General features: G+C 53.3%; 2 protein-coding genes across 3 annotated transcripts; both read right to left on the bottom strand.

The window, feature by feature from the left end:
• Nucleotides 1-1,851: 1,851 nt before the first annotated feature.
• On the bottom strand, nucleotides 1,852-7,506 carry CALHM2 (calcium homeostasis modulator family member 2). Of its 2 annotated transcripts, XM_052799142.1 has the most exons (3): nucleotides 6,786-7,506; nucleotides 3,879-4,865; nucleotides 1,852-3,795 (listed from the first exon to the last, which is right to left on the bottom strand). In XM_052799142.1, exons 2-3 carry the CDS (start codon nucleotides 4,419-4,421, stop codon nucleotides 3,379-3,381), a joined length of 960 nt encoding a protein of 319 aa, XP_052655102.1. In that variant the 5' UTR covers nucleotides 4,422-4,865; nucleotides 6,786-7,506; the 3' UTR covers nucleotides 1,852-3,378. The 2 variants fall into 2 exon arrangements, with proteins under 2 accessions (XP_052655102.1, XP_052655103.1); XM_052799143.1 differs by lacking the exon at nucleotides 6,786-7,506 and having other exon boundaries at nucleotides 3,879-5,900.
• A 2,665-nt stretch (nucleotides 7,507-10,171) lies between these two features.
• On the bottom strand, nucleotides 10,172-12,721 carry CALHM1 (calcium homeostasis modulator 1). Its single transcript, XM_052800026.1, has 2 exons — nucleotides 12,087-12,721; nucleotides 10,172-10,639 (listed from the first exon to the last, which is right to left on the bottom strand). The coding sequence occupies exons 1-2, from the start codon at nucleotides 12,633-12,635 to the stop codon at nucleotides 10,172-10,174; spliced, it is 1,017 nt and encodes a 338-aa protein (XP_052655986.1). The 5' UTR covers nucleotides 12,636-12,721.
• Nucleotides 12,722-13,558: the final 837 nt, after the last annotated feature.

A 13,558-nucleotide genomic window follows, 5' to 3' on the forward strand; every position in this document is an offset into this window, starting at 1 on the left:
AATGTAGACACCAGCAAGTGGGTGCCCAGCTTTGAAATACCAAACTTGAAGAGTCTTGCTCATTGTAGGTCTCTGAACTCAAAACCAGAGCTCTGCAGGACCCAGCTCTTCTGCCTCTGTGATTGCCCAGCGTTGGCAAGGCTGAGTGATTAAGCATTTAATTCATTCCCAAGTCCGTTGGGATCCAGAAACAAGTCATTTGACTTCTTACCCCCAGGGAGTGCAGGGTACTGTACTCAGATTTTGCTTAATGCTCTGCTAGAGGAAGAGGCTGTTTGCAACATCCAGTAGCAGCTGCTGCTTTTTTTAAGAACACAGCTGCAGCGATGGTGGCTTTTTCTTCTGGATTAATTGGTTACATAATAGAATCCGTAAATAAGCGTTGCAATAGAAACCAAGATCCCTTTGAGGTATTGTTTCTTCTTGACTACTGGGGTTATTACAGCCTCTACAGTAATCAGCAGGGAAAATGAAAGACCTATGTGTAATTCTCCATACTGGAGGAGCCTCATTTGAACCCATCTTGCTGCTGGGAAGTGTGCCCTAACTGGCAACCTGTAGGCTGCTCTGCGGTGGGGCTGTTTTCAGCCTCCGGAGGAAAAGCAGAGAGAGTGTGAGCTCGCAGCCTGCGTGATCTGGCACGCCAGGAAGACAGGCAGCTCGATTTCCCTCTTGGCGTTTCAGTGAGAAGCCTAGCCTGGTTGCTTGTGCTGGTGTGTAGAGCCACGTGGGTTAACGTCCCTCACCTCAGCATCATCACTGGGGGACAATGAGCGACAGGGACAGCAGGGATTTTCATGAGGGTATGGGTGGGCTACAAGGGCCAGAAGCGCAGGGCTGTCTCAGCAGGGGCCATGCTCAGGGCAGCAAAGGAGAGGAGGAAAAAAAAATCCCTACAATTGCAAACAAGTATTTCTGAGTGCAGTGGCTTGCTCCACTCACTGTCAGCTGTCCACTCAAACATGCCTCTCCAACAAGAGGGAGGGAAAATGGACAAGCTGGACAAGACCCTAGCCCATCCCAGCACAGGAAAAGTGGCTGGAGTTAATGGAGAAGGGAGGTAAACACAGCAAGAGCTGGTTTGTGCTCATGGTTTATTCTTAGGATAAACAAATCTATTCCCAAGCATTACGTGTTCTGCCCCTTTCCTTCAAAGGAGGGAAGGGGAGGAGAAGGAACTGGAGTGGAGGTGGTTCAAAGGAACAACTAGGACTATCAAGGAAGGCTAGGGAAGTAAAGGAAGTAAAACGAACGCTGCTTTGTTTCAGCAAGTTACCTTGCATCTGCTGACCTGCGTGTGGGGGCGGCATGCATGTCTGCATGTTCGCACTGGAGGGCCAATGAGAAGGAATGCAAATGAACTCTCTTTCATCTCAAGTTAATGTATTTTCATTTCACTTGCATCTGATGATTCCTGCAGATTAGTTAATGGTGGGGCTGGGAGCCAAGCCTTCCCACAAATGCAAGGCAGATCTGTAGAGAAGCTGAACAGGGATCCTGGGATGCCTCGCCCATTAAGCGGTGTTTCAGCCTCTTTATGTGAGGGAATACCCTTCAGCTCTTTATTGCAAGGGGACATATTTGTAAAAAGGTTTCTATCCTTTCCTGCAGTTGTGTATCCTGATGTACAAGATTTGTGCTACTCACTGCAAGAATAACTAAAAACCAGTGTTACTAACTTGTAATACGTGGTAATACTTTAAAACTTCACATTCTGGGGTCATCTGGATAGGAGAGGATCTGAATGTTTAATAGAAAGAAAAAATAAGTTCCCAGTCCTTGAGTTCACAGAGAATGTTAAATTATGCCTTTTGTGCCCCCCTGAAAAAAAACTCAGAAGGCAATGAAAAATAACTCTAATTTAATAATTTATTTCAAATCTCCTTGTGTGTAAGACTCTCTGAGTTCTGTGGGTTTAAGTCATTTTTTTAACAACTTAAGGCTTTTTGGTAAATGGCACAGTGTAAAAGGAAGTTGTACCTATAAAGAAACAGTACAAATAGGAAAAACAAACTTCATTGTCCTGCCAGCTCTTGAAACAGTGTTGGGTATGAAGGGCTGACCCTCAGGAGAAAAGGGACTGTGCAGTGCCTTGAAGCCATAGTCAGCACAGTGTCATGGTGAAGGCACTAATTTTACACCTTTCTGGCTTTACTTTCTCAGGGTATGGCCAAGTCCGTAAAAGAGACCAGTAGAAAGAGCTTAAGAAAATTCAGTGGTAGAAGGATAGGGAGAGGGCTGCTCCCCTCATCCCGTTCCTACTGTCCCTCATCACTCCAGGGCTGCAGTCCCAGTGCAGCAGATGGGTGCATGTAATGTGGTCTTTCAGCTGGCAATTTCCCCATCCCCTTTCCTTTGAAGAACGATGCTCCATTAATACAGCTAACTAACTACAATTACATAGTATCTACACTATATATATATATGCATGTGTGTATATATACACATATGTAAATCTAATTCTGCTTAAGGTCTTGCTGCAACTCGCAACCCAAACAAGCAGGGCTCTTATCCAGTGGTTGGTTGAGAGATGCAATGAGCTGCAGACAGAGGACTGCTTCCTCTCAGCCTCCACCGAGCCACCTTGCCCAAAAGCTATTCTGCTGCTGGTGCCGTCTTCTGGGTTTATAAACTTACGGTTGCAGCCACTTGGGCTCATTAGAGGTTGCCAGGCACTGCAGTAAGAGCAAAAGGAGTTTGGTGTCCTACCCAAATTCCAACTTGGTAATTACAGAGTCTCTTTCTGAATACTGGGAATATTGGTGATTCCTCCTGCCTTAGTCTCTCAGTTATTCAGCGTGTTGCTGTATTACTGACCCATTCCTTCCCAGGTGCTGTTGCATCCCCCTTGCCACAGGAATTTACCCACTGCTTCCCTCTTTTCCCTGCGCTGTAAAGTCTGTAAAGTGCTCTGAGACCTGCCTGCGTAACAGGCGCTGCACAACTGCGTTAAGAAGATACCAATGCCAATAAAACAAGTAGGTGTGTGGGATGGCTGGGGCTGACCCTGCCATGGGAGAGACAAGTGGGACTGCAGGAGTTACAGTTAGAAATGTCGTGCCCACCTCTTGCTCCCCAAGGCTTCTGATGGTGCATTAGACAGCAGGGTACACTGGCAGCCTGGAGGTAAGGTGTGCACCTGCTCTTTGCTCCCCTCGTGTCTCTGGGAGCAGCAATGAGATGGTTGTCTGCAAGGGAGGGGTGCCCCAGCTCAGTGTATTGCTTATCAGTCTCTACCTTGAGGCTGTTGGTCCCTATTTACCGGCTGAGAGAAGTAATCCTGCTGGGAGGAATATTCCCAGTGAATCCCTCGGCCATGCACCGATACTGGTAGGCCTGCCAGGTGGTCTGGGGAACCGCTGCCAGCGCCCATCTGTCTTAGGAAGCCAAAAAGAGCATTTCGTGGCCTTCTGGGCTTGGCCCATTCCCTTCCACCCCTTTGGCCCATTTGTGGAGCCGGCTGTAGAGGGGGAAGCCCTTGTTCTCCCGGTAGATGTAGACACCCGTGATGGCATTCCACTGGGGGCTCGGCTGGACGCCCTCCACCGGGAACTCCTGCACCAGCTCTTTCTCCTCCTTGTCCAGCGCCACAAAGCCGAAGAATTGCTTCACGTTCGTGGCTGCCAGGATCCTGGAGTGGACCTCGGCCGTGCGTCGGAAGAGCTTGTCCTCGTTGGAGCGGTATTGGGCCCAATAAGCCTCCTGCCGGTAGCTCAGCGGCGAGCAGCAGTGCTTCAGGCACTTGGTGAGGAAAACCAGGACCGCGACGATGCCGATGAGCAGCCAGCCAAAGAGCTGAGAGAGAAGAGAGACGCTGCGTTAGGACACGGCAAGGCGGTCTTACCCACTCTGTGTGGCTTTCTCCCCAGCGTGCCTACCTGGGACTCATATCTCAGCCTCCGCGTCACCTCATCCCTGAACTTGGTGAGGTTCGCCGGCACGTCTTTACAGGGGAACCTGGCCAGCACCTCAGCCCCATGCTCGGCCGGGAACTTGTCCAGGGAGGACGGCCTGACAAACTCACTGAGGGCGCAGATGTAAGCCTCTCCGCGCAGCAGCGAGATGACTGACCAGGTGACGGGCGCCACGGCCGCCCGGCCCATGATGGAGCCGAAGAGGAGGAAGGTGGCGGCGGCAGAGAAGTTCTTGGTGCCACGCTTGTGGCACTCGGCCACCAGATTCCAGGTGTGGTTGTTCCAGATGACGCCGATGAGGAAGAGGGCCAGGGCCGGGACGCCGATGGCGGCCAGCCCATAGATGTAGTTGCGGGCAGGGGAGCAGGGGCAGTTGAAGGCAACAACTGAGAAGAGCTCCTCACTCCCCACCGTGCCCAGGGCCACCAAACCATTGAAGATCATCACATCTTTGCTCTTGAAGAACAAGGAGAGGAAGCGGAAGTTCTCAGCGATGAGGGCGGCCATCTCGTCCCAGGAGCAAGAGGAGGCACGTACTGCAGTGGGGGGCCGTGCTGGCCCACCTTCCAGCACCGAGGGACACGCCAATGGAGGGTGAAATGGCCTTGGGCTGGCTGATGTGCAAGAGGCTGCTCCAGGAGCACGACACCTTCGCTGCTGTCCCTTCCTCCTGCCCGGTGTCCCAGCCTCCGGAGCTGGTTGCTGATACCAGGGGTACTTCAAAAGGGGCCGAAGAGGGATTCAGCCTAAGCAATGTGTGAAACCTCAGTCATTTCAGTTTCCCACTAAGCTCTCCAAAAGCATCTCTACCATGAAGATTACCAACGGGACAGCTGTTTCTGCCCCTGTCATTTGCACATTCGTCGTCTTTCCTTCTCTTTGGTTTTAGTCACCTCCCGCAGAGGCGATTACTGTCACCGTCACTGCCAGACACTCGATGATCTCCCAAGCCTACAACGAAGGAGGACGCCGTGTTACTGGGAAAACTGGATCACAGCACTGGCACTAGGATGTGTCCCCCAGCCCTGCCACTGACTCACACTAGCCTAGGCGCGTGTGGCATGTGCATGCTGGTGCCGTGCTGCCTTGAAGGTGCTGTGTGTGGCTTTTACCTCCCTCTTTAGACGTGATGAGTTAATATTTAGTAATAGGCAAAGGTATGTCAGGGAGGCAGCAAGAGGTGCTGTGAGACAGCCCAGCAGGTTTGGGTGCAGAGAGATGTGGCATGGGAGGACCAGGCAGGAGCAGCCTCCGCAGGCAGGGGTGAGGGGGTGCTCAGGAGCCGTTGCTACCAGCAAGAGAAGTTACGTTCTGGGAGAAAGCTTATCTTGATGATCCATGATACAAACACCAAATGCCAATAGAGCTGGCTCAGCAATTATGTAGGAGTTTTTGCTAGGATTAGGTGTGGCAGGATGATCTTCTCTCCCACAGTTGGTTGACATAACCGTACTCCCTGTCCTGGCCCGTAGTCCTGGCTCAGCCTCTAACTGCTGGCCTGAAATTGAGCCCCTCGACCTGCACGCCTCAGTGCCAGAGATGCACTTCACTGCCCTTCGCCTCTGCGGCTTCCCCCAGCCCCTTTTCACAGTACAACACTGGTTACATGGGATGCCCACCCCACCAACAGGGCTGGGCCGCGTGGACTGCAGGCACTCAGGACCAAGCAGGGGAAAGCATGTACCCTGATTTTTTTGAAGGATGGGGAAATAATGGGGAAATCCATGCCCTCTGCAGTGATGCCCATTCCCCCATGCCACTTGCAAGCTGCATTTAATTAATTTCTTAGTTGACTTTCCGTCTCCACTGCATCCCCACAGGGTTTCGTCTCAGGAAGCCCCAAGCACCTTGCTAGGTCTGGGAACCCTCACCCATGTGACGAAACCCGCTGGCCTCAGGGGAACTGCTGTCACTGGGGTTTGCTGGAGACAGGAAGGACCCAGGCACCCAATTAACTGTCTCTGGCAGCTTGCACAGTGCCAGCAGCATTGGTGCATATCTGGGGCTCCTGGGGAGCCCTGACCCACAGCAGGGCTGCCCAAAATCTGCCCTGATGCTGGCATCTTCCAGTTGGCATGTACAGAGCAAGGCTTCCCTGGGCCAGCCCCAGCTGCAGGGAAAAGGCTGCAGGGACATCCGTGCAGAGGAGGCAAAGGCACCTTATTCCTTGTGGTCTCTTGTACAGGGCTTGCTCATGCACTGTGCTTTAAATCACTACTGTGCTGCGGTTCATCTGCTGCCCCAGCAAATCCTCTTTTACCCCCTTTTCCATGGGGTAGCAGAGGGGAATGGGGGCAGAAATTTAGCCTCAGCTCCCAGCTGTGTCTAACCCATGGCAATCCCTTTAAAATCACACTGTGATATTGCTGAGTTCAAACACAAGCAGCCCTTAATGTCTTCCTGTATCTTCCCAGTTTTCTGTATGCAAAAATCCCTCAGCAGAGGAGACGGACCAGCTGAAAACTGCAGCCATGTGACAGGGAGCCAGGCCTCCATCTCCAGCTGCCACGCTTTGTGGTACACCACGTTTGCAGCCAGACGCTAAAACTGCAAACTTGTTCTAGTGCAGGGGGTTCAAAACCCTGTTATTAGAGTTATCAGCAAATAGCCCTGATAATCAAGGCCCTGCGACCTTCCTGACGGTGTCTGGCAACCGGCAAAGCAAAAATAAAAGGAGCTGGCAAAGGGGAGTATGCCATTTTGGGGGGTGTTACCCTTCCTCAGCTTGGTGGTTATGGTGCCTGTCTGGGAGAGAGAGGGGTGGGTAGGAGGGGAGGGGAAAAGTTGTTTGCAGCAGATAATTTTTTAGCAGCTTCTGTTAGTCTTTCCCTGAAACGTGCATGAAAGCAAGCAAAAAATGAAGTCACTTACTTGAAAAGTTGATGAAACCAGTTCTGGAGCCTTCTCAGCTCCTTGTGTGGTTTTTGCTCGGGCTCTGGCTGCGGGGGGTTCCCAGCAGTGCGTGGGGCTGTGCAGAAGTGGGGATGCGGCTGAGGCCGGCCTGATGGGCGAAGCGAAAGCTGATGAAAACAGCCTTAAGAGGGCTGTCGGCTTTTGGGAGGAGGAAGGAGGTTGTTCTCGGGCCCTGTGCTTGGGTGGGGCAGAGAGCAGGCGCTTGGCTTCTGCTGGGTGCAAGGCTGAGGTTGTGCCTTTAAAAATAAAAAAAAAAAAAAAAAAGGAAAGGCTGAGAATGAGTCACTGGAAAAAGCACATCTTCCTTTTTCAAACCCGCGATGCAGCTGTGCAAAGGCTGGCTGGCTGGGACGGGCCGGAGTTTGCCTGGGGGACGGGAGCGATGGGGCACCTTGCTGGGGTGCAAAGGGGAAATGCTGGAGCCCCCCAGCCTGGGGGGTGGATGTACCCATGGTGCCCAGAGGATGCAGTCATGCTGGTGGGACCCAGCTCAACCGAGGGTGGCACCCGAGCTGCGCAACACAGGAGCCTGGAGCCACCCTAAGCAGGCAGGGGCAGCGTGGGAGAAGCCCTTGGTCCCACAGGAAGGGGCAGAAACTGCTGCTTTTGTGCACGGGAGCCGGCTGAGCCAGCGGGGAAGATGCCAGCCAGGCTGGGTTTTTGGGAGAAGCAGGAACCCGCCGTCACGAGCTCTGCAGGGTGGCCAGGTCTTGCTTCCCACCGCCCGGGAGCGAGCAGCGAGGCTGCTGTGGGGGGCGGTGGGGGCTGAGGGGGGCCAGGGGAGCCACGCATGTGGGGCTGGGCACAGCCTGCGATTTGGCGAGCGCGGTGCATTCCTGCCTGGCTCAGCTTTTCCGCTTGCTGCTTCCTCTGCAGAGCGATGCCTGCGAGGCAGCCGAGGACGCCTCACTTTCTCCTTGCGTCGCTCCCTCCTCTCCGCCATCTGTCCCTCAGCTCCAGCTCCCGCCCAGCCTGTTGCAGAGGCCGGAGGCCCCGTCCTCCTTCCCCAGCTTCCTCGTCGCTGTGTCCCCAGGGTTACACTCAGCCCTCCCCAGAGGATGTCTTCAGCACAGGCAAATCTTCAGCAACACCCACATTCCCCTCTGCTCCGAGCAAAGCTAGGCTCAGCCCAGCGTCAGCAGTTCAGCTGGGATTTTTGGACGAGTCCTTACCCCCAGGTCTGGGGTCCCCAGGCAGGTTTTTGCAGCTCCCAGGTGCTTGGGGCAGTCCCACACCTCCATGCCCACTCGGCGCCTGCCAGCTCAGCTGGGGGCCCTGGGGCTCGCTCCGCACTCGGGGCACTGCTGCTAACCAGGCTCAGCACCGGGACCGCAGCCGGGCTGAAATCCCAGGGGCCATGTCAGGTTCCCTGTTGAAGGGTCTCCTCCCAAAGGCGATGAACGATGTCCCCAAAATCCAGCACAGAGAGGACAACCTGCCTGCTCTTTGGGGACTCTCTGCGACTGCTGAAATTGCTGCATGGGGGCAGAGGTCTGATCCTAAAAATCTGAATTAAAAGTCCAAAAGCTTTTCTTTGCAAATGCATGCTATTTTTTGGTATCTCAGTGGCTCTGCCGTGGAGCCCGCCAGTCCTGCAGGCTGCTCACCACTGTGGGGACTCTGAGCGTGCCTTTCTTGGTGAGCCATTAACAGTGCTGAACTGCAAATAATAGGAGTGGAAACCGCCTTTATCTTTTAATCATCTCCTTTGCTTTGTAAATCAGGTTTTGTGCCTAGTAATTTCTGGGCAGGTGCCTTAATTAAAGTTTGGGGTGTGAAGATTAATGATAAATCTTTGTCATGCTCCTTTCTCCTGGGAGTCAGCCAGGTTCAGCCTGTCCTTGACCATGGGCTTGCTAAGGCTCTCTCACAGCAGCTAGGAGAATTTCCTCGTCATTTTTGTCCTTTGTTCTCCTCTCCCCACAGCCTCTGTGGAGTTATACACCGATAATTAAGGTTTATGCAAATGACAGTCACCTCAGTTACCAGCCAGTCATAATAAGTTGCTTTGAACAAGAACACGGCAGCAGAAATTTCAAGGGGATGAGCATTTTGAAAGGGATGCGGCAGGGGTAAAACTCGTCTCTCAAAAGGGGTTTTCCTTCTGCATATTGGTAATAAAATCAGGGCCACCAGGGAACACTCTTCCGGGCTGCGATTTCCATAGTCACCTCGAGGGCCTGCATCCCATCATCCTCAGTTTCTATGGAAATGGGCAGCCACCTGGTATTGCGTAGGGTTGGCGGTGTCTCCCCGGCTTCTCCTCCGAGGGCCAGGGCTGGCTCGCCACTGGCTGCCGCACACCGGCAAAACACCCTGACTCAAGTGGCCTCAGCACCCAGGCTTGGCCCAAAAGCCCCCCCCAGTCCTTTTCATTGCATTCAAATAAACACCAATGGCTTTTGTAAATAGCTTTTATAAATCTTTGTGCCTGCGCACAGAGCTTGAACAGTAAGCCTGAATTACTTATTTGGCTCCTTAAACAAACACCCAGGCAGGTTTTTAACATCAGTCATTGTGTCAGGGAGGAATCCAGGCAAAACTGCAAGAACAAACTCTCCTGCAGCAATTTTGTGGCAGGGGGTTGGCCTGGCCCCCACACTCCATGCTGCTGAATGATAGCTGCTCTCCTTGTCTAGACGCTCCCTTCAAGGAGCATCTCTGTGGGCTCCTTGTTGAATAGTACCTGTGACACCAACCACGCCATTCCTGTCACGTGCAATGCAATACGGGATGTCCCTTCACTACCTCATTGCTTGGGCCAAATTTATTTTAAAGCTTTTCTTGGCCTGGAAGGCATGTGTGTCTGTGGGGATGTAGTGTGTGGAGGGGCAATGGGGAGAGTCTTGGGGTTTCACAGTTTGGCATGCGAAAAGGGCACCCCTAGCTTGTTTCTCCCCCAGAGGATTCCTAATACTGCCTAAACCCACATGCGCTGCCAGTGCTGAGCGCATGGTAAAAGAAAGGAAGTTTTGCACATCTGGTAGTGTGTGCCTTGGCAACCGTCACAACACAAACGTGGTGCTTGGTGGTGTGAGACACATGGCATGTCTGTCCGGCTGCCACATCGTGCCCTTCAGCATCCCTGGGGCTCATCCATCACGACCTTGAGTAGCTGTCCCACTCAGCACAAAACTCCTTGCCTGAATTACCGATGATATAGGATTGGATGTGAGAGCAGATGGGATCACACCGGCACCGCTGAACCCTTTGTGTGCCCGTCCCCCTTTAGCCCCTGTGGCACTGGCCCTCGCCTCTGCCCGGCTCGGATGCCCACCTGTCCTCCCTCCCTGCAGCCCCTCTCCCAAAAGTGTGGTTCTGCTTCTGCATAGCCCTGTGCCCCTTCACACCCGACTGTAGTAGGCAGCCATCTCTCTTCGGGGCACAGGGGAGTGCACGGGTGGCTGCTCTTCCCCTGCCCAGCCATTGCCACTGGGGAGGGCAGGCGGGTGGAGGTGCAGTGGGGGCTTGCATCTGTGCCAGCTCTTCAGGGCCGTGTTCATGGTGCCCTGGTCAATGATGCCCAGGAGCTTCTCGGTGGCTTCCCCCGCATCTGCAGGGGCTTTCCTGGGTGGGTGGCAACGAGCAGCCGCCAGGTCCGTGCTCATGCCCTCGAAGAACTGCTGGATGCAGACCTTGGCAAAGCTCCTGGCATGCTCCGCGCACGTCTCGTCGAACAGCTTGCGCTCGATGTCGATGTAGTGGGACCAGTACCTGCTCTTCAGGAAGGCGGCTTGGGTGAAGCAGGGCCGGAGGGATCTGACCAAGAAAGCCAGCATGGTCATCAGCAGCACAAAGCACCAGCCCAGAGCCTGCAGGGATGAGGGGGGAACCGGACCTGTCACAGGCAGGCAGAACACGCGCCCAGCACTCCCCCCCAGCTGGCAGGAGCCCCCCGGGCTGCGAACGAGCCTGGCTTCACTTTGGGCTGTTTGACATTTGGCTGTATTTACATTGCAAAGCTGGACGAGGAGACTCTATGTACCATGTCAGTGCATCTGCGCTGAAATTTTGTTCGATGCACCCACATAGGCAGCACCTCTCCCCTTCTCACCTTGTGCAGCATCAGCAGGCAATGACCATAAATAACACCAGACTGAATCCTGCACCCAGCCCTCGGTCCTACCTCCGATACAACCGTGCCTCACCTGGGTCTAGAATAGTCTGTGTCTTCTGACTCGCAGCCAACATCGCTCCAAATGCTCCCTGGGTTTATGCAGCTGTCTAACCCTTTTCCTGAGCTGTTGGACTTAGTAACATCTATTGTGGGTGAGTAGTGGTGACAGGCTCCCCTGTTAATGGGGTCTGACAGGAAGAGTGAAATGAGGGCAGAGCCAGGACCAGTCTGTCTTGTTCACCATCAGTCTCAGCTCAGGCTGCCTCCGGGCTGGGCTGTGCAGACAGAGCTCACGAGGGTGAACCCCACTGTAAATGCATCCCCTAAAAGAGCACCTGGGGGGGGGTGTATCTAGGTGGCACCTCTTGTTTTGCAGCTCCCAGTGCTTCCCAGCAGCTGGTAATTGGGGTCTACCCAAGAAAAACTGCTTTGTGTCTTTGGAGAAGTCCCTGTGCCTCTATTTCTCTTAAAGTGGGGATAATAATTCCTGTCTGCCCTAAGGAGGTCAGGGAAGGGAGCTGCTTTTAAACAGGAGTACATGAATGACCAGAGTGGGTCAGACCATCCTGTCTCCAATGTGGGCAGAAGCAGAGGGCTTGAGAGAAATTAAGCACAGGACAAGCAGTTAGTGACACTTCTTAATTTGTAGTTCTCTGAGATGGTTAATAAACACATGCTGGCTGTTTCCATGCAAGCGGCAGATGCAAGTGGCATAGAAGGTTATCAGCCCATAATTTACACACGTTATAATAAGCAGCAAGAGCAACTGTGGGCAACCGGTGTGTTACGGGAGGGGGTGACAGCCCACCAGCCACTGAGTAACATCCATGTCTGCCCCTTCTGAGCGTGCTCTAAATAAATCTCTGCATACAGCTTGGCTGTGTATCGCTGCCCTGCAGCCCCAGACTGCCCAGGCAGAAACGGGGACCAAATCATTAGGACGACCCACAGCTTCAGTCTCTGCACCACACTGGAGGCATAACTCCCCGGAGCTGAGTCTGAACACCTTGTACCCCTGTGAAATTACCAGTCTCTCCTCCTGCAGCTTGATTCCAACAAGGAGATTCCGTCGAGGGAAGAGGTAAGGCTAGCAGTGCCTAACCCTAAACTACCAGCGAGGGCACAGCCATGATGCCTCTTACCTGCGAGATGCAGCGCAGGTACCTGATGGCCACTTCATTGGCAAGGAGCTCCTGTCCGTCGTAGATCTCCTTGCAAGGGATGCGGGCGAGGACCCGCTTCATCTCCCCTTGGGAGAGGCCGGGGTGGCTGGCATTGCCCAGGGTCTCCACGGGCACCGAGGTGCAGAAGGCGCAGGTGATGCACTTGCCATCCAGCAGCGTCACTGAGACCCAGACCGCCGGGGCGATCATGGCCCGCTGTGCCATGGAGCAGAACATGTAGCGCAGGACAGCCGGGTCCTTCCCTCGCTGGCCCTGGGGCCGCCTCCACTCCTCTGCCAGCATGGAGACGTTGTTGTTCAGCACGAAGCCCAGCAAGAATAAGATGAAGGGGGGCACCAGGAGGATGCCCAGCCCGTAGGCCAGGTTGTAGCGTGGCAGGCAGGGGCAGTTGAAATCAAAGGTGGAGTACATCTGGGCGCTGGCGAGGGCCATGATCCCACAGATGCCATTCATGAAGGACTCCTGGTTGGACTGGAGAAACTGGAAGATCATCCGAAACTTGTCCATCTTCCCTTGATGTGATTCCTCCCCTCACTGGGGTCCAAGATGTGGCCTTGGTTTACTTCATTTTTTCAGCTCCCCTCTTCAAAGATGGGCACCAACAAGCCTCTGTGATTCATTCAGGCACTCTTACAGCCCCAATATTTAAAGCAGAAAATTAAAACTTTTTTTTCTGCTGATTTTGCTGCTTGCAAAAGTTCAGAATTTGCTTCCTCCTGCTCTTCTTTGGGTCTGTGGGACCTGGGTTGTTTCCGGTTTGCTAAAACCTGGCTTTGCTCTTCTCCACATCCCTATTTCTGCAGTCTCCCAGCCACCAGTCCCCTTGGCTGGAGGGTGCAGGTGTTACCAGGGCTGTGCCCTCCCCAGAGCAATCTGTGCCCTGGGCAGGAAGGGGAGTTGGCTGGTTTGTTGTCCTAAAAGCGGATTCATTACCCGGTGTGCAATAGACCAATCTCACACACTCAGGAGAGATATTGCTTTATTCTGCACAGGGTGCTCGGTCAACTTTCCACAAATCAAGCACACCAGATTCATCAGGTGTGTCCCTTTTATACAGTAACAATTGCATCTAATTTATCAAACTACTCCTACCTAATACATATTCAAACCATCTAATGCATATGCATAGGATTATGTAACCATGACACATCAGATGCCATCTCCACATGTGCGGGGGTCTCAGGTGGTCTTCGGTGGTTGCTTGAGGAGGTATCCCCTCCTCACTTTGACCGCTAAGTCACTCTGTATTGGGTCAGTGGTTCATTTTCCTGCCAAGAGGGTGCACCATCAATCAGGAAGAATAGAAAGGATCAGAACTGGTGCTCCAGGCGAGGCACCATTAAACAGGAAGAACAGAAAAGACCAGAGTGATCTTGGCTAACTAACTTAATTTAAAACAGGACTTTCTAATCTTCCAGAGGATTTTCTGT

The sequence above is a fragment of the Harpia harpyja genome, chromosome 10, assembly GCF_026419915.1.
Source record: "Harpia harpyja isolate bHarHar1 chromosome 10, bHarHar1 primary haplotype, whole genome shotgun sequence".
Lineage (NCBI taxonomy): Eukaryota > Metazoa > Chordata > Aves > Accipitriformes > Accipitridae > Harpia > Harpia harpyja.